General features: G+C 37.2%; 1 protein-coding gene across 2 annotated transcripts in view; it reads right to left on the bottom strand.

Annotated features, from left to right (window-relative positions):
• Positions 1–23,726, bottom strand: part of NCAPD3 (non-SMC condensin II complex subunit D3) — a 65,302-nt gene that overhangs the window by 17,555 nt on the left and 24,021 nt on the right. The window contains exons 15-25 of one of the 2 annotated variants that reach the window (XM_042906095.1): positions 20,794–20,867; positions 19,858–19,992; positions 18,295–18,515; positions 11,020–11,211; positions 10,600–10,697; positions 10,390–10,505; positions 5,794–5,901; positions 4,023–4,137; positions 3,817–3,921; positions 2,440–2,678; positions 1,427–1,506 (exon numbers count right to left, since the gene is read on the bottom strand). In XM_042906095.1, the coding sequence (XP_042762029.1) occupies positions 1,427–1,506; positions 2,440–2,678; positions 3,817–3,921; positions 4,023–4,137; positions 5,794–5,901; positions 10,390–10,505; positions 10,600–10,697; positions 11,020–11,211; positions 18,295–18,515; positions 19,858–19,992; positions 20,794–20,867 (1,483 nt within the window). Of the gene's footprint in view, positions 1–1,426; positions 1,507–2,439; positions 2,679–3,816; positions 3,925–4,022; positions 4,138–5,793; positions 5,902–10,389; positions 10,506–10,599; positions 10,698–11,019; positions 11,212–18,294; positions 18,516–19,857; positions 19,993–20,793; positions 20,868–23,726 lie in introns of both variants that reach the window. The other variant, XM_042906094.1, reaches the window with a different exon arrangement.

Consider the following 23,726-nt stretch of genomic DNA (forward strand, 5'->3'; position numbering starts at 1 on the left):
TCTGTGTATGTTACATACTGATCAATGCTCTTGTTAACATACATGCATAGGAGCTGAGAAAAGTAAGTAAACCCAAAAGTGCAAGTTAAACAACCAATCTTACCTCCCAGGCTCATCATGTGAAAACCTTCTCAACACTTCTAATTATGCCAGCTTCTGGGCTACACATTGTATAGAGAACGCCATGACAGCCAATCTTATGGTAGCAGAGTAAAGGTGAGAGGGCAATGCATCGCTATTTTGGTCCTTTCTCTCTCAATTATATACACAAAGAAAAAGTAATAGTCTTAGCTTTTTATTTCTGATTCTAGATAGCATTAATTGGAATGTTAACCTTCTACTAGTTTAGTATGTAAAATATTCCTTCTTGGAAAATTATACCCAAAGAAAACTGAACGGAAATTCTTCCATGGAACTCAGAGTAAATCATTGGTGACCATATTTAGAAGCAGAGGGACCCATTATTATAAGCTATTTATAGTTAATGAACTCTATAAAGACCTTTTCCCAACTGTGGCAGCTTTTGCCATGGCATTCAACATTCTATTTTCCAATTGCAGACTTGCTTTAAAAAGAATTATTCATGCAACATAATCAAGGTTAACTAATTCTGTGGGATCATTTCTCATCCCCTTGAAAATAAATCCTTAAAAAAATTATAGAATGATAGGAATTAACAAGTGACAAAGCAATTCCCTTCCCTTCCAATTCCTTGGGAATTGATAGGGAAGCCTTGTAATTTGTATAATCTCATTTTACACTGTGTGATTGTCTTAATTCCTAGAATTTCTTCTTTATAATTTCTACACTTAAAGAAAGCCTTAACTCCATCAAAACTGACATTTTATTGGCCTAGAAATCAACACAGTTAAGTCAACAGTTAATGGCTAAAATTCCATATAATTTACTATGACAAAGTCATATACTGCTGTTCATTACTCCTTTAGGGAAGAATCAACAATGTTAGCAAATGTAGTAATTTCTGAGATTATTTAATAGTCAATCTGGATGAGCAATTTATTTATTTTTTTATTTATGTGCAAAATAAAGCTTTGTTGGGGCACTAGGTGGCTCAGCTGCTTAAGTGTCCGACTCTTGATTTTGGCTCAGGTCATGATCTCGGGATCACAGATCATCCTCTGCGCTGACAACATGGAGCCTGCTTGGGATTGTCTCTCTCCCTTTCTCTCTGCTCCTCCTCCACTTGCATGTGCATGCCCTCTCTCTCTCTCTCTCTCAAAATAAATAAACATAAAAAAATAAAGCTTTGTTATATAGCTTAAAAATCTGCTAGTTTCCTGGCAACTATCAAAAGCTCACTAAATCCTAAATAACTCAACTCTAAACCAATTTTAGAGAAAAGAAATCTAATATATACCAGAAATTTGGTAAATCGTTCAATTATCTGACATGTGAGGAAAGTTACCTGGCGATGTCCGGGTGTGAATCTATCAGAGTGCTAACAAATCGAAAGAACAGAGAGCCCTTCCATTTCACAAATTCTTCCTGTATGAAGAGAAACCGGAATGTTTAAGGATGAATTGTAATATACAAACTTTAAATGCATTCAGTTATAAAACCAACTGTTAACTTTCTTTTGTTTAACATCACACCTGTCAGCTACTCAGTCTGTCTGTGGCACATTAGCGCAATTTGTTAGCACTCACTTCCCAACCATCTTAAAAGCACATACATTTGTTAATCACGAAGAGAAGTGGAAGGATATGTGGGTAGAAGAGCATCATATCTACTCTATTAGGAAAATGACTCAAAGCACATGGCTTTAAAAGGGAGAGTGCCAATGGTGCCTTCGTCAGGTACCTAACCAACCACGTAAAAAAATAAGCCTACAGAACATACTAGAATAGATATACAACTTGGTTAAATGCCTTCTTTTTAAAGATCAAATATTTCCTTCCTCACTATAGGCTAAACATAGGTTCTCAGTGGGAAGAAAAACATTGAATGCTCTGTTCACTGAGAGTTCTGAGTTCACGAAGCTCTTTTGCCCACTAAAATGTCTCATTGGACTCTCAGAGCAACTCTGAAACAGCAGGGCAGATATGATCCTCACTTCACAAAAGAAGAAGTTATGTCTGAGAAGCACTGATTTGTTCAAAGTCAAGAATGACAGAATCGGAACTAGAACTACTGTCCACTGAGCAGGCTAATCCTTGCATGGAGTTTATTTGCAAACATGAAACTTCATTTTGGCTGATGGGATATCTGAACATACACCCAAAACAAGTATTAGGAAGTAACAATCTGTTTAAGAAGGCTGTACAGAACAGTAGAATGATATTTTAAACCAGAGAACAGGCTGATTATTTTTTGATTCTATTACAGAGCAGCACATTTCCTATACTACTCAAATATTCCTTGAAACCAGAAGAAATAGTGGAAGGAAAAAAAAATGACGGGCCCAATTCTCATACATACCTGCAAGAGATTGGTAAGCAAGATGAGTGTCTGCTTTCGGATGAATGGATTTGAATCCTTCAGACACATGGAGATATTGGGAATGTACTTGTCCACCATGACGGTGTACCGGATACAAAGGTCGCACATCACAATGACAACATTGTTGCGAACAGCCACATCATCACACACCTCCAGCTCTCGCACAAGAGCTGGGATGCTCTTCTTTGCAAGATCCTCATGCTGTAAGCACAACTTACCTGTCACAGAAGATGAAGATGTCTTGACTCTAATAACTCTATGCCTAAATTTTCTCCAGATATATCCTGCTATGGATTTTACTTGATCAAAGTTAAAATATCATGTCAATAATCACAAACAAAACAAAATAAAAAACAAACCCATACTACTAAATATAAGGAGGTTCAAAATACCTAAAAATAATGTCCCCCCCGCTCTGGGGGGGGGGGGACCCCTCGGCCCCTCCAGGGTTCCACGAGACATACACTAAGAGATGTTCCTTCACTGGAGTAAAACTATCCTCTTTTTAAAGTCAACATTTGAATTTGAGAGTTATCTACTTCCCTTCAAAATGACTAACAAAATCTAATAGCTAAAAAGTTTAGCAATGAATTCGCAATCTGAGCTAGGCAAACAGGAAAGAATAACCACCTCATTTTATTTCTCGTTCACAGTTAGGAGAAGGAAGGCTGTTGTTGAGTTTTGTTGGTTTGTATTTTTTTGTGACCTGGGGAATGTTTTGCTCTCATTCACAATTCTTAGATTTTTGAAAAATAACTGCTATTACAAAAAATTTCATAAATCCTATCCAGCATAAAATACATAGTTATACTTAAAAAAAAATTAAAGTATAGCACAGAGGTCCACCTTTTCAAGATTAACAACAATTTGAGTCCATGGGGAAATGTTTAATAGCTCATCTACCAGTTCTGGTAAGTATCAGATAAACTATCTCCTTTTATGAACTGAACTGCAAATTTATTTTTTCATTCCCAGAAATCAATGTAGCGCCTGATTCTGATTAGTGTAGTCTCTTGATGAAGACTTTATGGTGCTGCATTATGAGTATTAAAAAACAACCCACAGGACAGGTATAATTGTGATAAATTAACATAAAAAACAAAAGCTCCCTCCAGGGAGTGCCTTGAGTCTGATCATCTAGGGTAGCTGCCAACTGAGGGCTCTCATTATCAGCACTCTGGTATGCCTCTGAGCTGGGGGTTGCTATCAGAATTCCCTTCCAAATTCACAAGAGCTAGAATAAACACTAGCTCCGTGTATGTAACATATTTACTAAGGCTGGCTTATTTGAGACAAAAAGCTACCTATGGAACTAAACTGAACAAACAATACTTTCCCCACATTATTCCCACTTACCCAAGGTAATGATGGCATGTGCTCTGATCACGGAAGGCATGACAGAGCCTCTGACCTGGGAGAGTGGCTGAAACGCTGGGGCTTCACTGCAACCTGGAGGTGATGCTGCTACAAGGAAGGAAAAGAGGACTTATTTACAGTATCTCTCTCAGGGGCCAAGTCCGCCTTAAGATAGCACATGCAGAGGATAATTTCAAGTGCCTTACAATGATCCACATCAACAGAAGAAGCGAGGATGGACTGAATCAGAAGGAAGGCTCGCTTCTCCACTCTGGCTGGACAAAGCTGGGCTATATCTCCCAAGGTAAAAATGTACTTCACCTGAAAAAACAATTGGTTTTGCAATATAATAAGGCAAAAGAAAAATTAACTCTAGCTAGATTAAAGACATGTCAATATTTTTTTGTTCCCCAAATTAAAACAACCATTTTTTTCATAAAAATAGTCACTGTGAAAACTTAGTCATTACTTGCTAAAATTCACTCTACCTTTTATGTCAATATATATAGTTAATATGTTTAATGACTACATAAGTACATTAAAAACTATGATGTTATCATAGTTTACTCCATTATTAATGAACATTTACATTGTTTCTAATCCTTTGCTATTGTTTGCATTCCCTCTGAGGAACACTTTTGCACCTTTAAGTACTGTTCCACTTCCTTAGAAGTAATCTAGGGTTTAAAGGGCATAAAGTTGTTTTACATTTTAAAACATATTTCCAAAGGGTGTTCCTGACTGGTTTACTATTTAGACTCCTATCAAAAACGTGTAAGTGCTAGCTTCCTCAGGCCAGTAAGTGTATGATATTTAAAAAATCCTGAACATGTATCTCTTAGTGGATGAAAGGAATACTTACATTATATTTAAAGAAGAGTGAAGTAAACAATATTATATAGGGCAAAACTTCTCCATATATATTTTGACTGAAAGGTAGATTTTGGTGACATATTTAACAGTTGAAAAGAAAAATCTTAGAAGGAAAAACTCTCTGGTCATGACAAGCATTTTTCTTAGTTTGGGCAGTAGCTGCTCAAATTAGAGGTGCAAGACCCTCTAGAAAGCTTGGGATGGGGCCATCCTACACATCACAGCCCCCTACACTGAAATGTGTGGATTCCTACTGATAATAGTTTTATTACTGAAGTGTTCACATTAATGCCTCAGCACAACCGGTCTCTTGTCACAAATCTCAACATAGTCTTTGGTCTCAAGGTACAAATGTGAGGTGGCAAAGCAGGCAAGCACAGAGGAGAGGAACAGATGAGGAAAATGGCCAGTTCTGGTGAAATGATGGCTTATACTGAAGAGCATGAAGAAGCAGCTCGTTATTTGCTTTACTGAGTGTCAGATGTTGGAGTAAGAATGACTGCAACATGTTTTGTGGACGGTCAGTTACGTGAATCGGGAAATTGCACATTTACTGGCGCACAGGACTCTCTGGCACCAACAAAATTTCTAAAGCAGGGTGCCATGTCACCCAATCTTGCTGCTCCAATGTTATTTGTGTTTTTAGTTGTCAAATATTTTACTGTATTATAGGCATGGTTCAGAACGGCTCCACATGATTCCCTAGTTCTACAATCTGATATTCAAACAGCTTAGCAGACACATTAGAATTTAAAAACATATTGAACAAACAAACCAAAAGAACAAGGAGCACCCTCACTTTATTCTTTTCTTGCCCTATTATTTCATAATATGCCCTGTGTTTTCCCTAATGGATCAGGCACCTCACAGGCTCTAACTGGATGAAGTATATCCCATCAAGTTTTCCCCAAGATAATAAGAACATGAGAGAAAAATGAATAGGTCGGTCACCAACACAGAAATTCTTCTTTTTAGAAGAGTAAGCTCTAGGCTAGAAAAATCCTTTTCTTGCTAATAGTATTAAAAATACACATTAGAAAGTCATCTTTAGAAAATCCCAGCTGATAGAAAGGAAAACAATAGTTAAGAAAAGTAATTACTTACGAACAGGTCTTCATCCACATCCCCAGGGCCACTTTCCTTCAGAACTATGTTGGACAGAGACTGCACACAGGTGGAGAGGACATCCCCACACACCCGCTTCAGTAATTCCTGCAGCAAGTCAAAGGTAATCTCTGAAGGATCCCACACATCTACTAGACTGTCCATGAAACAATTGTCTCAGAAGAAACTCTATGGTCTTCAAAGGCATAAACCATAAGAAGCCTTATGAGAAGCCTCAGCCATCATGCTTTTGGATCTTTGCTCTTTTAGCAATCTGCCTATAAGGACTAAGCAGAATTTACAAAGAACAGTACATATATACAGCATACACACACATATATAGATGCCATAAATATGTATGTGTGTGTGTGTGTGTGTAGATATCATATCTTTCTACATGTGCCCTTTAAGAGCAAAAGGCAAATATCTGGGAAGATCTAGCGCCCTAACTGATAAGAGTTCTGTAATAGCAGTGCTGCTCCTTTAATAGAGAAAAACATCACAATTTGTCCAGTATGTGTAGATGGTGAAGTAACTACTATAGTAAATAGTATATTTTCTAAAGACATGGAATAAAAAAAAACATTTGTTATCGTTTTGAAATGTATTCCTTAAAGACAAGTTTTCAGTGCTTTTTATTAGTTAAAATAACCTCAAGGGGTCACCACAGCTGGTACACAACACTTCTATGCTAAGCAAGGGAGCTGAATCACATTCTACAACTTTAACTACATTTCCTGTAGGAGGCCAGTCCAAAATACCCAGGTTGAACTAAGTGGCTCCAACCCAAGACTTCCATATTACCCTATGCTCACTTCTCTTTTAGGAATGATTATATTATTCCTAATATTATATATTATGTTGAAATCACCTGTTTCCATGTGTGTCTGCCCTATTATGCTGTGGGTGACTTAGGAAGACACTGTTTTATTCATTTTATTTTAGAGAAAGAACACGAGCAGGGGAGAGGGGTAGAGTGTGGAGAATCTCAAGCAGGTTCCACACTGTCAGCGAGGAGCTGGGGCCCAGCAGCACTACTGCAAAACAGTGTTCAATGTTTACCATTGCAGGAAACTTTCACTATGATCCAAATGTTTTTTAGTCTGACTTGGCCTAAAATGTTTCAAAATGATTGTCTTTATTACTTTTTAAAGAATTATTGCACTTAAGATTTTAATAGGTTGCACAGCCAGGGCAAGAGAGCTTCTGAAATCCATATGCTCTACCCTGGCAAGAAGACAAAGGTTAACTTATGTGAGGCCTCAAGCCTAGAACTGGGCTGGGTGGTTGGACTAGAAACTTTTGGAATAACAGAATCTGGAAGAGAACTGTAATGGTCATCTAATTCTGGGATTCTCTCCACATGGGATTCATATCAAGTTGTTCAGTTTTTCTGTGAACACCTCCAATGACCCAGGACATGTTTTGAGGCAAATCCCTCCTTTGTAGGCAGACCTCTGTATGGCTTTTCTTTGGTTGGCCAAAATTTGTCTCCTTGCAATTTCCAGTCATTGGTCCAAATCAGTTCTCTGTGATGCCAAATAAATTTAATTCTTCTTTCATTTTATGGTCCTTCCTGTATTTCAACTTAGCTAGGCAGCCTATCCCACATAGTTGTTCCCTTCTTGCTAAACACCCAGGACCTTTAGCTGTTCCTTATACAACCTGCTTTGTAATCACCTCATCAAATTGCTCTCCCATCAATATATTCAATTTTATCAACATTTCTCTATAGAGTTGCCACTGGAGTTAAATTAGAACATGCTGACTTAGGGGCACCTGGGTGGCTTAGTCAGTTAAGTATCTGACCCTTTTTTGGCTCAGGTTAAGATCTCACAGTTCATGAGACTGAGCCCCATGTCAGCCTCCTCACTCACAGTGTGGGGCTTGCTTGGGATTCTCTGTCTCCCTCTCTCTGCCCCTCCCCCACTTGAGCGTGCATGCTCTCTCTTTGGCTCAAAATAAATAAACTTTTTTTTTTAAACAGCATATGACTTAGATTTTACCAGTATAAAGAGGGCCATCACCCCTCTTACTATAGACACTATTTCCATTAATACAGTCCAAGATCTCATAGATTTTGTTCAATAGCCACAAAACACTATTTTTTTAAGTTTATTTATTTGAGAGAGAGAGAGAGAAAGCAGGGGAGAGGCAGAGAGAAGGAGAGATAGAATCTCATATAGGCTCCTTGCTGTCAGTGAGGAGTGTGACGTGGGGCTCAATTCCATGAACTGTGAGATCATGACCTGAGCTGAAATCAAGAGTCAGATGCTTAACTGATGGAGTCATCTAGGTGCCCCAGTCACAAAACACTATTAACTGGTACCAAGCTTATAGCAACAATGCCTCCAAACCTATGTCTTTTCATATACAGTGCTGTTGAGCTAGATCCTGATCATCTGTTCTTTGGGCAATTGTTTTTTGCAGTAAAATATAGAATGTTCATTTATAGAGAAAAGAAAAAGAGAAGTATGTTTAGGGGAAACAACCAGGTCACACAGATTTAAAATATCCTAAGGTTCTGTGGGCGCCTGGGTGGCTCAGTCAGTTGAGCATCCGATTTGGGCTCAGGTCATGATCTCGTGGTTCATGGATTCGAGTCACGCATCAGGCTTTGGGTTGACATCTTAGAGCCTGGAGGCTGCTTTGGATTCTGGGTCTCCCTCTTTCTCTACCCCTCTTTCACTCGTGCTCTGTCTCTGTCTCTCAAAAATAAGTAAATGTTAAAAAGGTGTTTAAAAAAATAAAATATCTTAAGATTCTGGAAAATCTCAGGGCCTTAGTCCAGTGTCTACTACCAAGGGAAGTGGTATTGCCAAAGCTACAATTGTGGCCTTTTTTCTAACATAGTAATAAACTCTCTCCAGTTCTCAATTTTTAAATTTTTTAAATGTTTATTTATTTTTGAGAGAGAGAGAAAGACACAGCACAAGTCAGGGAGGGGAAGAGAGAGGGGAAGACACAGAATCCAAAGCAGGCTCCAGGCTCTGAGCGGTCAGCAGAGCCCAACGCGGGCCTTGAACTCACAAACCTTGAGGTCATGACCTGAGCCAAAGTCGGACACCTAACCAACTGAGCCACCCAGGTGCCCCTCTAGTTCTCAATTTTTAAATGTTAAGATAACTCTGTCTTCCTCACAGACTCTAACAATGATGTAACTAACGACTATGGGCCATTAGTGAGTAAGCCAGTGGCTTCTGGCCCTGACTCCCCCCAAGTACTATAGATCACTCTTCCTCTAGCCAGTGCTGGTGAAGAAAAGACTGGGAAGACAATCAGAGGCCTTAGTTCTAGGCATGGCTCTGCCATTAATCAGATGTGTGCCACTGAGAAATGCGGGATGACTGTTTCATAATCTGCCATATAAATTTCTCCCCAGTTTTCCTATATCATTCTTTCTTTGTGACCACCTTTTTGCTTTGTTTTGACCTGTTTTCTGCTATTCAAATATGCTCCCTACTTAGGTAATGCTCCTTATTTAAAAGTTTTTCTTGGATCAAGAGATAAACGGCTAGAAAAATCAAACAAAACAAGCATCCCTTTCATCAGATGAGCCAAAAGGTAACATGCCAGGAAAACACCAGACACCATTTACATGGAAAGAGCTGGGCATTTTTAGGTAAGTACATTTTAACCTGTTTTAAGTCCTAAGCAAAAAAAAGTTATAATATACTTTCTTATTATATCTGTTCCTACAAATAGAAGATGTAACTTATCAAGGAAGGACTCTCTTTAAGGAACTTATATAAGAAAAGGAAGCAAAGGAATGTAGCTGGGTAGCTCAGATGAAGCAAAGGTATTTTTATTCTGGGAAACTTAAATATATTCCAGCGATTATTTAAATTAACCTTTGGCTTCTAAAATCATCATTTATCACCTGAGCCCTAAAATTTTTCATTATGATTAGCTTTGTCTAGGAGTATATTTCATGATAAAAATAGGATACATGGCAGTAAGATAATTTATTATTAAAACTGATATGGATACCTTTTTAAGGAGTCAAAGTAATGCTCTGTCTCACACAAAACCCTGGTTTGGATTTGTGTGTATGCATCTGTAGAGAACATCAGTTGTAGGCTCTGATAAAGCAAGAGGTGTTAGAGTAACTTAGCCTTCTAGTAACAGGACAGGTATTTTCCAGGAGAATGACCTATCAAATGATCAGAAATCTTCTGATCTCGAGGGAACGCCCTGCCTAGGTGGAGAATCATTGGTTAAGCTTCTTGGATGAGGTAGAAGTGAAGGAGGAGGAGATACAAAGCTATTGTAAGCATCCAGGCTACAACTTGTTAAAAAATAGCTGCGCAGTTTTCGTTAGAAAATATATGCCCAGAAGGCATGCCTTCCTAGAAGGCACTTGTACCCAGAACCAAGGTGGTGACTTCCTGAGGGAACCGTGTGTCACGAGTAGCCAAGATCTTCTCAGAGAATGTCAACTGCTTGTCACATAAATGTTTCCTTGTAGTATCAGCTGCTGGGGACTACCCATTTCTTATAGGTTCTCCACCGAGAACACTCCTCAAACTTAACAACAGAGTAACATGTCCAAGTACAGATAAACAACAAACATATCCAGGAGAATTTCTAGTGTACCTGTTCCTCCATTGGTGTCTCTGCAGATGCTCTACAGAGTCTTTGCAAAGTATCAACAGCTGAGCTGATCAACTCTAGAGACCACTGGAATCCATTCAGCTTACACTTGACCACATCTAAAAAGAAATTAAAACCCTCAAAATTTAACTGCTTAAAATATATTTAAAGTGAGAGGCAAAGCTTTTTCAAGATTCCCCAATACACACTCACCAGTCACCTTGTCCCGCATGCTCTTAGGAAGATGCTTTGCGATATGCCCAATAACACATAAAATATGTCCTAAGGTGTTTGGATTGGGATTCTGTTGACTAGGAAAAGGGCATAAGGAATATCAACATACAAATAAACACTGCCACCAACAAAATACTCTCTGGATTGTTAACACTGGAGGAATGTAAGGAAGCATGGTTTAGGAGTCAAGTTGTAGGAGCATTAAGGCACTTAATTTACTTGGACAAAGGGTAAAACTGAAAGCTTAAAACTGATTCTTATTTTTCATGTTTGTTTTTATGCCAGAATTTAAAGACCTGTGTATACAAACAGTTAGGAAACGCCCACTTCCTTAAGGCATGAGCTTTGTTTCCAAGAATCTTTAGTGTCTATCAACAACTATATTATAAGCATGCAAACCTGCTGATTTTCTCCCAGGACTCTATTATTTTGGTATAGTCCAGCTTGGGTGATGAGCAAGCAATCTTGGAAAGCAGCATCCAGGCTGGTGCAGAATGTTCTGTGCCAGTGTAGGATATCACATTGTTTATAAAACTGGATGAGAATTTCTCTTTCTTGGACCAGATATGAAAAGCCTTATTTAAATAGCGGCTGGAAAAAAGATGGGAAAGCAGAATTGTAACTGTAAATATACAAAACTGTTCAGAACAGCCCTCAGTGAAAGGTTATCAACTTCTGCTGCTCCAGGACTCCCCTGGCACATGAAAGCCAATGCAGAAGTTCCTGGCTAGTGACATATTTGATAACAAATCAGGTATCTTTAAAATTTTTATTACACAGAATAAGATATATTTATTTCTCCCCTTCTAAAGTATTTCTTTTTAAAGCAAAGAATAAAATTTCGTAATTCACTTGAGACCCTTCTTATCCTCATTCCCTCCCAAATTTCTATACAAACATTAAGGGATAGGTTACCAATAACAAATACATCCACAGTTTATAGGGTTTTAGTGACAAAAAAAAATGTAGACAGTGTTGTTTTTTGAATGGAAGGAATGGATAGAAATGGCACCCTAGCATTTAAATATGGTGATATTAAACAAGCTAAACTTTGCCATGACCCACCAATACCATTCAGAAATCCATATTTCAAACACTTTAAAAGTAAAACAAAAAAAAAAATACTTCTGGTATATTAAAGTGCTTGTGTTATGTCACTTGTTGTTTTAAGTAATTTATTTGACTTCCTCCCACAGCACTGGATGAGAAAACATTACCCATGGCACAAATGCAGTGTTATATATCTAAGTAAAGTGAAAAATACACTTCTTCCCACAATTAATTTTTCTTAGACTGCTAGGAACACACATGTGATCACACATTGCGTACACACCCCAACACTTTCTCATTAAATGAAAAAAAAAAAAAAAAGGAATTCTAAAAGCATCAGAAGGCAACTGTAACAAAATAAACACATCTATATACAATAAGCATGCCCATATAAATTGTTTTAATAAATTACCTATTGTTAAAAAATCTGTCTATAAACATCTAGAGTTTTACTGCAGATAACTCATAACTCATATATGATTATGGTCCAAAAACAACACATGGAATCAGTAAATATTTTAAAATTTATTAAAAAGAATCACACAAAATATTAAGTAATGTTTACTATAAGACGTGAACAGAATGGGGAAAAATTCTCTGAACTTCCAGTTGAAACCTCAAATTTGGCTCTTAGGACAACTCACACCCTTCCACATGAGTTGAACAGTTTCCAAAGCCTCCCTCATTTAGCTTACCCCTCAATTAGCCCCATTGTTGATCATAAGCCACTCCCTACCAAGTCAGAATGTTTTCAATAGAGAGCAACCTGTGTCTTTTGTACGGCACCACTGACCTCTATCTTAGTATCAAAATCAATCCACTCTCTTTAGTCTCCATTTTCCATGACCTCTACTAGACATTATTGACCATTCTCTCTGCCCTTGTACTCTGGTCTACTTATTGGATCTCTGTTCTTTTCCCTTCACTAATTCCTTTTTTCAAATCACTCTTATGGCTGATTTTGAAAAGTTCTATTCTTAGTCCTCTTCTCTTATCTACAACTGAACGCTGGGTGATCTCATCCATTACCAAAAGCTCTCCACTCAGACATGTCAAAGCATTGCAAGCACACATTTAAATTGGGCTCCATCTCCTGCCTTTGCTTTCCATACCTCAGTCAACAGTAATCCCATTGACCAGTTATTTTGGATAGCCTCATGGAGCCTTCAGGCCTCTAAGCCTTTGCATTGTTATTTTCTGTCTGGAAACTCTATTATGGCTGCCTGGTTAATTTCTATTTATTCCACTTCTGGGAATAATTCACCTCTTGCCACCATTAATAGCTAAAACAAGGAAAAAGATTAACAAACAAAAACAAAGACAAAAAACTACCAAACTGCTCTATGCCCTCCCTCTTTGCTCCTAAAAGTCTACCAAAACTGTGAATTTATTTGGTCTCTTTCCACTAGACTGTGAGCAACCTGAGTAGAGGAAGTACACTGATCTCTTTCAACCCTCAAATCAAACCTTTACCACCTCTGTACTTCCCCTTGTTAAACATCTTTAAATATACCCCATTCTCTTCATGCCCACTGCCTTATCCTTGATGCAGGCCCTCATCACCTTTAACTTAAATCACTTCAGTGGTAGCCTGTTTTCTTAGATTCTAGTCAGCTCCTGGTCACCCAACATAAGCACCTTTGCTACCCTTCCTGTGAAACTGAATAGAGGAAACCTCACTGGCAGTGGAGCTGGGAGGCCAGCATGGCGAGCTCTCATGCCTACCACTGGTCATCAACTGCAAACCCAACAGGAAGGGATAGGACTCCCATACCCAAGAGGAACAAACAAGCTGCCCTTTACTACTCCAGCAAGAGGAAGGATTTCTTCTTGCCCAGCAACAGCCCAGCCAATGAGAGTCTGTCACAACTCTGCCATTGAGAAACCATCGCCACCTTGAACTCTCACTTTCTTTCAATGGACTTTTCTTCAAAGCAGCCCCTCCCAACTTTCTCTTTTTTAAGAAGAACAGTTCTTTCCTTTGATTTCCAGATTTTCTTGTGGTTTGTCACAGTGTGCTTGTTTCGAATTGCAATTCTGTGCTACTTCCATATAAACCCATTTTGCTGGTAAAATAACTGGGTGTTTTATTTTCAAGATTAACACTTCCTAAAATATAAAACCCTGTATTACCCATCCACTTCATATTCACCAGCAGCCTCCCCCTGCCCACTCTGTTTTCTCTAAAGTCAAACTTCTCAGAATGCTATGTTACAACTCTGCAGTATCTGGGCTCTGCTTAACTTCTCCAGTTTCATTTTATATCCAGCCAGCCCTATTTCCCCAGCAGTGAAATCCTCTGGCTCCTGAACAGTGCACACTGTTTATGCTTCTATGGCTTTGCACCAGCTGTTTCTTTTACATGGACATACCCTTTTGCCCCCTTATGAACCTTCAAGATTCAAATTCAAAATTCATCTGTTCTGTGAAGTCTCTTTTCCTGAACATTCGCTGATGTTTCTAGTTACTTTCTGTTTATCAAAGAACAAGTCACAAATTTTGTTTACAAATGTTTATAGAACTCTATTCTGCTAGCCCTCACATTTCTTAATACTCCTTTTTGAAAAATTCATTCTCAAGTTCAGTGGCTCTCATACTTTTTCATTTATGGGTGCCTTTTTTTTTTCTTTTTCTGGGCACTTTTGAACTCAAAACCTACAGACCACCTTGAAGAGCTTTGGTTTTGTGGGCCATCATATCTATCAATATTTGTTGTGCCAAAATTAAAACTGAGAAATTTAAAAATATTTATCTATTAATCTAAAAATAATAATAAGCCAATTACATGTTAACAGATGCACTGCTTTACAAAAACAAGTTAACAATCTTTCTCAAAACAAAATAAACTTGGTGAAAAGAGTGTCATTGCTCTATACTTTCGTAAATCTATTTAAAGTCTGGCTTAAATAGAAGACAGGTGCATTACTGTAACTGCTTCTGCATTCAATTTGCTTCAATATCATCATACGGTTCTAGAAAACTGTACTGTACTTCTGTGAAAGAATAAAAGTGAAAAATGGCATATATCATCTTAATATTATGATCAAAACAGTCTGAGCTCATGAATCCATCCATTACACTTTGAGAATTTGTACCATAGCTCATTTTCTATAATGGTTATTCCAAAACTTCTTTACACTTAAGACCCTAATTCTATACTCTCCTTCCTAACTTTGGGCAAATATTTTTTTTTTTCCTTTTGTTAAAATAGATAATAGAGTTTTTACCATTTTAACCATTTTCAGGTGTACAGTTCAGTGGTGTTAAGCACATTCACACTGTTGTGCAATTATCCATCTCCAGAACTCTGTTATCACCTCATACTGAAACTCTGTACCCATTTAACAGTAACTCCCCATTGCCTTCTCCACAGCCCCTGATAAGCACCTTTCTACTTTTTGTCTTTAAGCATTTGACTATCTTATATATCTCAAATAAGTGGAATCATCATTAATTGTCCTTTTGTATTAGGCCTATTTCACTCAGCATGTTTTCAAGGTTCATCCATAGTGTAGCATGCATCAACATTGTTACTTTTTTAGGCTGAAAAATATCCTGTTGTATGCGTATACCACATTTTGTTTGTCCTTTCACTCATCCATGGACAGCTGGGGTATTTCCACCTTTCTGGCTACTGTGTACAATGCTCTGACACTGCTGTACTGAGTAAATATTCTATTACTGTACTGAGAAGAGAAGGTGAGGAAGCTCTAGCATTCATATGATTTCCTCCTTTGTACTTTTCTTCTTGTATTTTTTTTTTCAATGTTTATTTTTGAGAGAGGGACAGAGTGCAAGCGGGGGAGGGGCAGAGAGAGGGACACAGAATCTGAAGCAGGCTCCAGGCTCCTAGCTGTCAGCTCAGAGCCTGATATGGGGCTCTGACTCACAAACTGTGGGATCATGACCTGAGCTGAGTCGGACACTCAACTGACTGAGCCACTCAGGTGCTCCCCTTCCTGTATTTTTTTGTTTCCTTTTATTTCTGAAGTTCTCTCCTTCTACCTTATAAAGTGAGTCCTTTCATATAATATTGTTCTTTTTCAGAAACTCCACTAAGTATTCCTTTCATTCATCCTCAGTATTTTCTATCTCCCCCTTTCCTTCTGACTTCAAATACATATAAGCACATTCCCTTATGTGAAAATAAAAAACAAGGCCTGTGAAGGAAACTATGGCACATCTTAATTGCAGGTAAGCTAAAGACCTAAACATAAAAGGAAGAAAGAAAAAAACAAACTTCTAGATTATATGGGAGAATATATGACCCTGAGGTAGGAAAAGTACTTCTCTAAAAAATATATTAACCATAAGGAAAACCACTGACAAAATGAACTCATCAAAAGATACCATCAGGAGAGTAAAAAGGCAAATCATGAGGTAGAAAAGGACATTTGCAATACATATAACAATGGCTTGTCTACAGAATATATAGTGAACACTTTCAGATGAGCAAGCAAAAGAGTGACAGTCTAAAAGGAAGGCCAGTGGGGCACCTGGGTGGCTTAGTCAGTTAAGTGTCCGACTTCAGCTCAGGTCATGATCTCACAGTCCGTGAGTTCGAGCCCCATGTCAGGCTCTGTGCTGCCAGCTCAGAGCCTGGAGCCTGCTTCGTATTCTGTGTCTCCCTCTCTCTCTGCCCCTCCCCTGCTCATGCTCTGTCTCAAAAATAAATAAAAACATTAAAAAAATAAAAATAGAAAAATAAAAGGAAGGCTAGAGACCTGAGTAGGTAATTCATAAATGTGAACATTATAAATCCCACACCTACTAGAATGCAATATAAATTGGTACGACCCCTCTGGAAAACTTTCTTGCAGTATCCATTAGAGGTGCCTAAAAATGTACTCAACAATACTGTTCCTGGGTATATAACCAACAGAAATGCATGTACCTGTGTATCAACAGATGTGTACAGGAATATCCATAGCAGCATTATATATAATATTTTAAAAATTGAAACAACTCAGTTATCAACAGAATGGATAATTATGTTTTATTCATTAAATCATACACACACACACACAACTGCAATGAAAGTGAATATGCTATAGCTACACACGATAACGTGAATGAGCCTTCTATTGTTTTGAGTATTAGGAGTCAGATACACAAAGAATATATACCACATAATTCCATTTATATAAAGTCGTAGAACAGAGGAAACTAATCACAGCAGTGGTTACCTTTGACAAGGGAAGGACAGTGATGGGAAGGAGTGTGAGGGTATTACTTGGGCTTAGCAATGTTCTATTTCTTGACCTGGGAGGTAGTTACATGGGTATATTTTCTTTTTTATACTTACTGACCTACGTACTGACCTACTATACTTTTCTATGCATGTTATATTCCAGTATAAAAGTTTTATAAAAATAAAAATAAATGAAATAAACCTCCCAACAGCATCTCATGAGCTATATATATAGTAGGCCTCTCCTGCTTTTTTGTGAAGAATGGCTACTACTTTTTATGCTGAATTTTAATATGTTGGGGTTGCTTATTGAGATGTCCCTAAGAAAATCAAAAAAGTAAGTGATTCTATTGCTAGCTAAATTCTCCTCTCTTCTAAGAATTTCAGCCAAGCATATAGCTGGTACTGAGAAAATATTTAATGAATGAATATGCTTTCAGTCATAGTGTTTTAATACAAAAAGGGACCTGAAGAGATCATGTAATCCAACTGGCTGCTCTTACAAATGGGAAAACCAACGTTCAGAGAGATTAGGTGATTTTTGCCAGGACCACAGAACAGTATTTTATGATCAAAAAAATCTATTACATTTCTATTGTATGATAATTCCTCCATAACTACATGTAAATAAATAGGAAAGTGTTTCCTACATGATAAAAAAAAAAGGAAAAAAATAGTCAAACTGATTGTAAGATTACTGCAATATAGATTAAAATATACTGTTATAGGTGCTAACTCCTCATTACAGTGTTCACTGTGTAGTGTACACTCGGCAAATGTTATCTAACGGGAAAGAATACTGCAGTGGTATTAAGTCAACTAATCCAATAAAATGTCAGAAGTTTAATTTCTAAGAACTAAGAAGTCATCTTTCATAAAAACTAGTATTATAGAAAGTTAATATTAATACATCATATCCATCAGTGCTTTCTACTATATATTAAGACATCAATTAAAACTAAAATCACTCAGAGAAAAGCAAAGGAGGAGATCAAAGGCTTCACAGAAAATTGTCATCATGAAAATGCTAGATTTGAATTGGGTCAAAAAAAAAAAAAAAAAAAAAAAAAAAAAAAAGACCAAAATCGAGTCTTCACATATACTAAGTAATTTGGAAAGCTGATTTTCCAAGATCAATACAGAAATATTTTTAAAAAAATGTTTATTTTTTTATTTTGAGAGAGGGTCAGAGAGCGTGCACATGTGCAAGAGGAGGAAGGGCAGACAGAGGGAGAGAATCCTAAGCAGGCTCTGCACTGTCAGCACAGAATCCTATGCAGGGCTCAATCCCATGACCATGAGATCATGACCTGAGCTAAAATCAAGAGTCATATACTAAACTCACTGAGCCACCCAGGTACCCCTAATACAGAAATTTTAATAACAACTTTTATGGCTTTCTATAAGGAAAACAAATCACACAATTAACATACCTCAGTTCCTGGTTTTCTGTACTAAGGAGAGTAAGAAGTGCCCAAGCCAGTACCTGGCTGTTGTCTCCAGTATGGAATTTATTATAATGCTTAATGTTCTGCAACAGGAGCTGGTCAAGGCATTCCAGAGCCTTTTCCTGCACAGTGCTCTCACAGTCCATCACAGCTGGAATGATCCCTGTTAGCCAGGCTTTCTGTATCTGGACACATCCAGGCTGGGCCTTAGGAATTAAACATCATGAAATCATAAAGAAGTCTGATGCTAGCAGAAGTCTAAACATGTATCAGTGAGGCTGTGGTCAATGTTTTGAGACTTGTGTGTGGTCACACACACAAGTACAAATAAACAAGTGAAAAAAAAAATCAACACTTGAAATATATATTAAAACAAAGTTCAATCTCCAGTTACTGTATATCAGTGAATACTGAAATTTTAAACTTAGACAGTCATTACTGTATTATTACAGTAAATCAGCACTTTTTGGTAATTACATTATTTTTTTTAATATTTATTTATTTTTGAGAGAGAGAGAGTGAGTGAGCAAGAGCCAGGGAGGGGCAGAGAGGAAAGGAGACACAGAATCCGAAGCAGGCTCCAGGCTCCGAGCTGTTAGCACAGAGCCGGACGCAGGGCTCAAACTCATTAATGGTGAGACCATGACCCGAGCCAAAGTCAGACGCTGAACCAACTGAGCCACCCAGGTGCCCTGATAATTTAAGATCAAGAGCAAATAAAAAATATTTATCCCAAAGAGAAATTAAAATAGATGCTGACAGAGGAAGTCAAAGTATGCATTGTTTAATGCTTTCTATCACAAAATAAAGAAATAAACAGGCTTTAAAAATTCTTCAAAAGCTCATTATTTGGCAGACATAAATTATATATTGGATTAGTGGATCTGCTATTTTGACAGTATCATCTAATAGGTCTTAATGTTCAAAAATTAATCTAGGCCTCTGGCCTAACCAAATCTATTTTACCACTCATATTTCTATGTGAGATTTAAGCTGAAGTCAAGAAAAGGCTAATCACTAGCATGCTCTAGCATGAGTCCATAATTATATTAACATGAGACATAATCATATGTAATTGAAACATACCTCTTCTCTTCCACTGTATAGTCCTTCAGTAGACCTGGTAGAATTTCCAATAGTCAATTTAATATTTTGCAAAAGGCAATTATTAGGCTGATTTATTTATTTATTTATTTATTTATTTATTTAGTGTGTGTGTGTGTGAGAGAGACAAAGAGAGAGATAGAGATAGAGAGAGGGAGAGAGAGAGAGAGAGAAAGAGAGAAAGTTACATACGTGTGAGAAGGAGGAGGGGTGAACAGGGGGCAGTGTAGAGGGAGAGGGAGAGGGAGAGGGAGAGGGAGAGGGAGAGGGAGAGAGAAACTTAAGCAAGCTCCACTGGGCATGGAGCCTAGACACAGGACTCGAACTCATGACCCTGAGATCATGACCTGAGCCAAAATCAAGAATCGGGCACTTAACCAACTGAGCCCCCCAGGCACCCTGTATGCTGAATTATTTTTAATGTAAAAACACACTGTCTCTCACCATGAGAAGTTCAGTAAGAGACTGTAAGGCCTGCTTTCGGACAGACACTGCAGGGTCCCGACACTGGTCCTGCAGAAGCAATAGCTCTTCTTTCATACCCAAGATGTCACAGTGTTTCAAAATACTCACTAATACCTAGAAGAAGCATATGTAACATGAATTATGTATAGAAAAAAGACTTATGTATAGAAAAAAGACACACTGTAGACAAAAATAAGACTTAAGTCTGTGGTTCTTAACATTTCTGAGGTACAGATCCATCCCTCCACCCAGTAACATCCCACCTTTTCAGAATCTGATGAAAGCTCAGGCCTCTCTCTGGAGAAAGTCTGACATACATTTATATAAACAAGCATTTACAGACCATTTTGGGGGTTACATGCACCCTATTAAAATTCATTCATGGTCCCCAGATTAAGAATCCCTATTCTAAAATGAGAAATTAAGAATATAAATATGTAATTCTTTTAAAAATTTTTGTATTAAAAAAAATTTTTAATGTTTATTTTTGAAAGAGAGAGAGAGAGAGAGAGAGAGAGCGAGCGCACCAGTGCGGGAGGGCCATAGAGAGAGAGGGAAACACAGAATCCGAAACAGGCTCCAGGCTCTGACCTGTCAGCACAGAGCCTGTCCCAGGGCCTGAACTCACAAACCGCAAGATCACGACCTGAACCAAAGTCGGATGCTTAACCAACTGAGCCATCCAGGTGCCCCAAAATATGCAATTCTTAAAGTCAACAACCCAGCAGGAATTTTAAAAACAGATAAACCTTTTAGTTCATCTCTGTAATTTATACATACAATGGGATCAAAATGAACAAATGTTAGGTGAAAAACAAGTTAAATAATGAGCATGGCAAAATTTTTATGAAATATTTCCAGATCTTTAGTGCTTGAAAAAAGAGCACATTCAAGAATACCTAGAAAAACTCACACCTGGAGTGCAGACTTCCGGACATTGGTCTTCTCATCCCTAATTCTCTTTTTCAGCATTCCCATGACACATCTCACTGTTGAGGAAATGCCAAAGAATCATTATACAGTCTGAGAAAAACTATATTTATAGCATCTAACATCTCACCACACAGTTCTGAGAAAATACTCTAAAAAACTGACTAATTAGCTTGTTTTAAATCCTGAGAAATCTGAGTATGAAATAATGTAGGAAAAAAAAGAAAAGTCAAATAATTAGGTATTCACAATAATGCAAAGGGCACAGTATTATAATTTTAAAAGGGCACAAATTCTGAAATATTAAAAATTCAGTTTTAAATCCTGGCTCTTACATCTAAAATTCTGAATGAATTATTTGGCTCTTCTATTTTATTTAGCTACAAAAAAGGAATATCCAAATCATAATTTTTTTTTAAGACTAAAGATAAATAGCAGCTTTAAAACTTTTTTTTTTTTAAATCTTTATTTATTTTTGAGGGAGAAACAGTGTGAGCAGAGAGGAACAGAGAGAAAGGGAGACACAGAATCCGAAGCAGTCTCCAGGCTCTGAGCTGTCAGCACAGAGACCAACACGGGGCTCAAACTCATGAACCATGAGATCATGACATGAGCCCAAGTCAGACGCTCAACCAACTGAGCCACCCAGGTGCCCCTAAAACTTTTTGATCACAGGCCCCTTTACACTACTAAAAAATCACTGAAGACTTCTAAGGGCTTTTTTGGTAAAAATCTCCAGTTAAGAGATTTAATAGTTCATTTTAAAAAAGGAAGATATGCCACTATGCACAGTATATTTTTAAATAAAAAATAACTATATTTCCCCTCCAAAAAAAATTTAGTGAAAATAATAGCACTGTTTTACATCTTTGCAAACTCTTTAATGTCTGGCTAAATAAAAAATATCTAGATTCTCATCTCTACTTCAAAATCATAATGCTGAAGAGTACAAGTCTTGATATTATTATGAAAAAAAAATATTAACTTCAAGGACCTGCTAAAGGATATTATGATATTATTATGAAAACAATATTAATTTGAAGGATTGGCTGAGAGAAGCTAAGGGATCCCAAACTACTCGGAGAGCCGCTGATGTATAAGGAAGTATGTTACAAAACGAAATGATGGGAAACAATAGAAAACATCAATGAAATCAAAAGTAGGTTCCTTGAAAAAGATAAACAAAATCAACAAACTTTTAGCTAGACTAAGAAAAAAAATAGAAGATTCAAATTGCTAAAATCAGGAAAGAATGAGGAAACATTACTGCTGCCATTACAGAAATAAAAAGGATTTGCAAAGAAATACTATGAAAAATTTTATGTTATATTAAGTAATCTGGATGAAATGAACAAATTTCTACAAAGATAAAAACTATGGACATTGACTCAAGAAGAAATAGTCTGAATATACCCATAACAAGTAAAGAGATTGAATTGGAAATCGAAAACCTTCTCACACGTGTACAGAAGTCCAGGACCAGATGGCTTTACTGGAGAATTCTACCAAATGTTAAAACAAATATGAGCACCCATTCTTCATAAACACTTAAAAAAACGGTAGAAAACACTTCCTACCTCATTCTATTAAGCCAGTATTACCCTGAGAGCAAAACCAGATAAATACATGTCAAGAAAAGTAAACGATAGACCAAAATCTCCTGCAAATACACACATGATATCTTCAACAAAATATCAACAAATCAAATCTAGCAAGATGCAAAAAGGATTATATACCATGCTTGGGATTTATACCAGGAATGAAATCTTGGCTCAACATGAAAATCAATCAATGTAATAAAAAACCACAGCAATATAATAAAGGACAAAGACCACATGATATTCTCCACAGATGAGGAAAATGCATTTGTAAAACCCAACACCATTCCATAATAAAAACACTCAACAAACTCAGAAGAGAAGGAAACTCTGTCACACTGATAAAAGCCATTCTGAAAAAAACTCACAGCTAACATCACACTCAATGGTGGAAGACTGAAAGCTAAGTACAGAAGAAAGATGAGGATGTCTGCTCTCCCCAATTCTTTTCAACATTGTACAGAGGTCCTTGCCAGGGAAAGTAGGCAAGGAAAAGACAGAAAAGATATCCAGATGGAAAAGAAAGAAAAAAAACTCTGTTCACAGATGGCATGAGCTTATATACAGAAAATCCTAAGGAATCCACACACACACAATTAGAGCTAGTAACAGATTTAGCAAGGTTGCAAGACACGAGATCAAATCATCAAACATCAGTTGTAAAAAGTAGCAATGAACAATTAGAAAATGAAACTAAGAAACCAATGTAACTTATTATAACATCAAAAAGAATAAAATTTTAGGAACACGCTTAAAGAGCAAGAATTGTACAATGAAAACTGAAAAACATCAGTGAAACAAATTAAAGAAAATCTAAATATAGAGAAAGGCATCCCATGTTCATGGACAAAACGGCTTAATATTGTTAAGATGGCAATACTCCCCAAAGTGATCTACAGATCAATCCTTACCAAAATCCAAGCTGTTTTTTTTTTCCCTTTCAGAAACTGACAGGTGATCCTAAAATTCATATGGAAATATAAGAAAAACAGAATAGCCAAGTCAACCTAGAAAAACAAGAACAAGAATGCAGAGCCTACACTTCCTGATTTCAAAATTAGTATAAAGTACCAGTAATCAACACAGTGCGGTACTGCCATAAAGAAAGACAACGGAATGTCAGTGGAAGAGAACTGAAAGTACATAAGCTCATGTGTCTATGGTCAACTGATTTTTGACAAGGGTGCCAAGAGCATTCAAAGGAGAAAAAAGTCTTTTAAACAAATGGTGCTACATCAAACTGGATATTCACATGCAAAAGATGGACCCCCACATCCCATTATATGCGAAATTTAACTAAAAATTGATCAAAGACCAAAA

Source organism: Panthera leo, chromosome D1, assembly GCF_018350215.1.
Source record: "Panthera leo isolate Ple1 chromosome D1, P.leo_Ple1_pat1.1, whole genome shotgun sequence".
NCBI lineage: Eukaryota > Metazoa > Chordata > Mammalia > Carnivora > Felidae > Panthera > Panthera leo.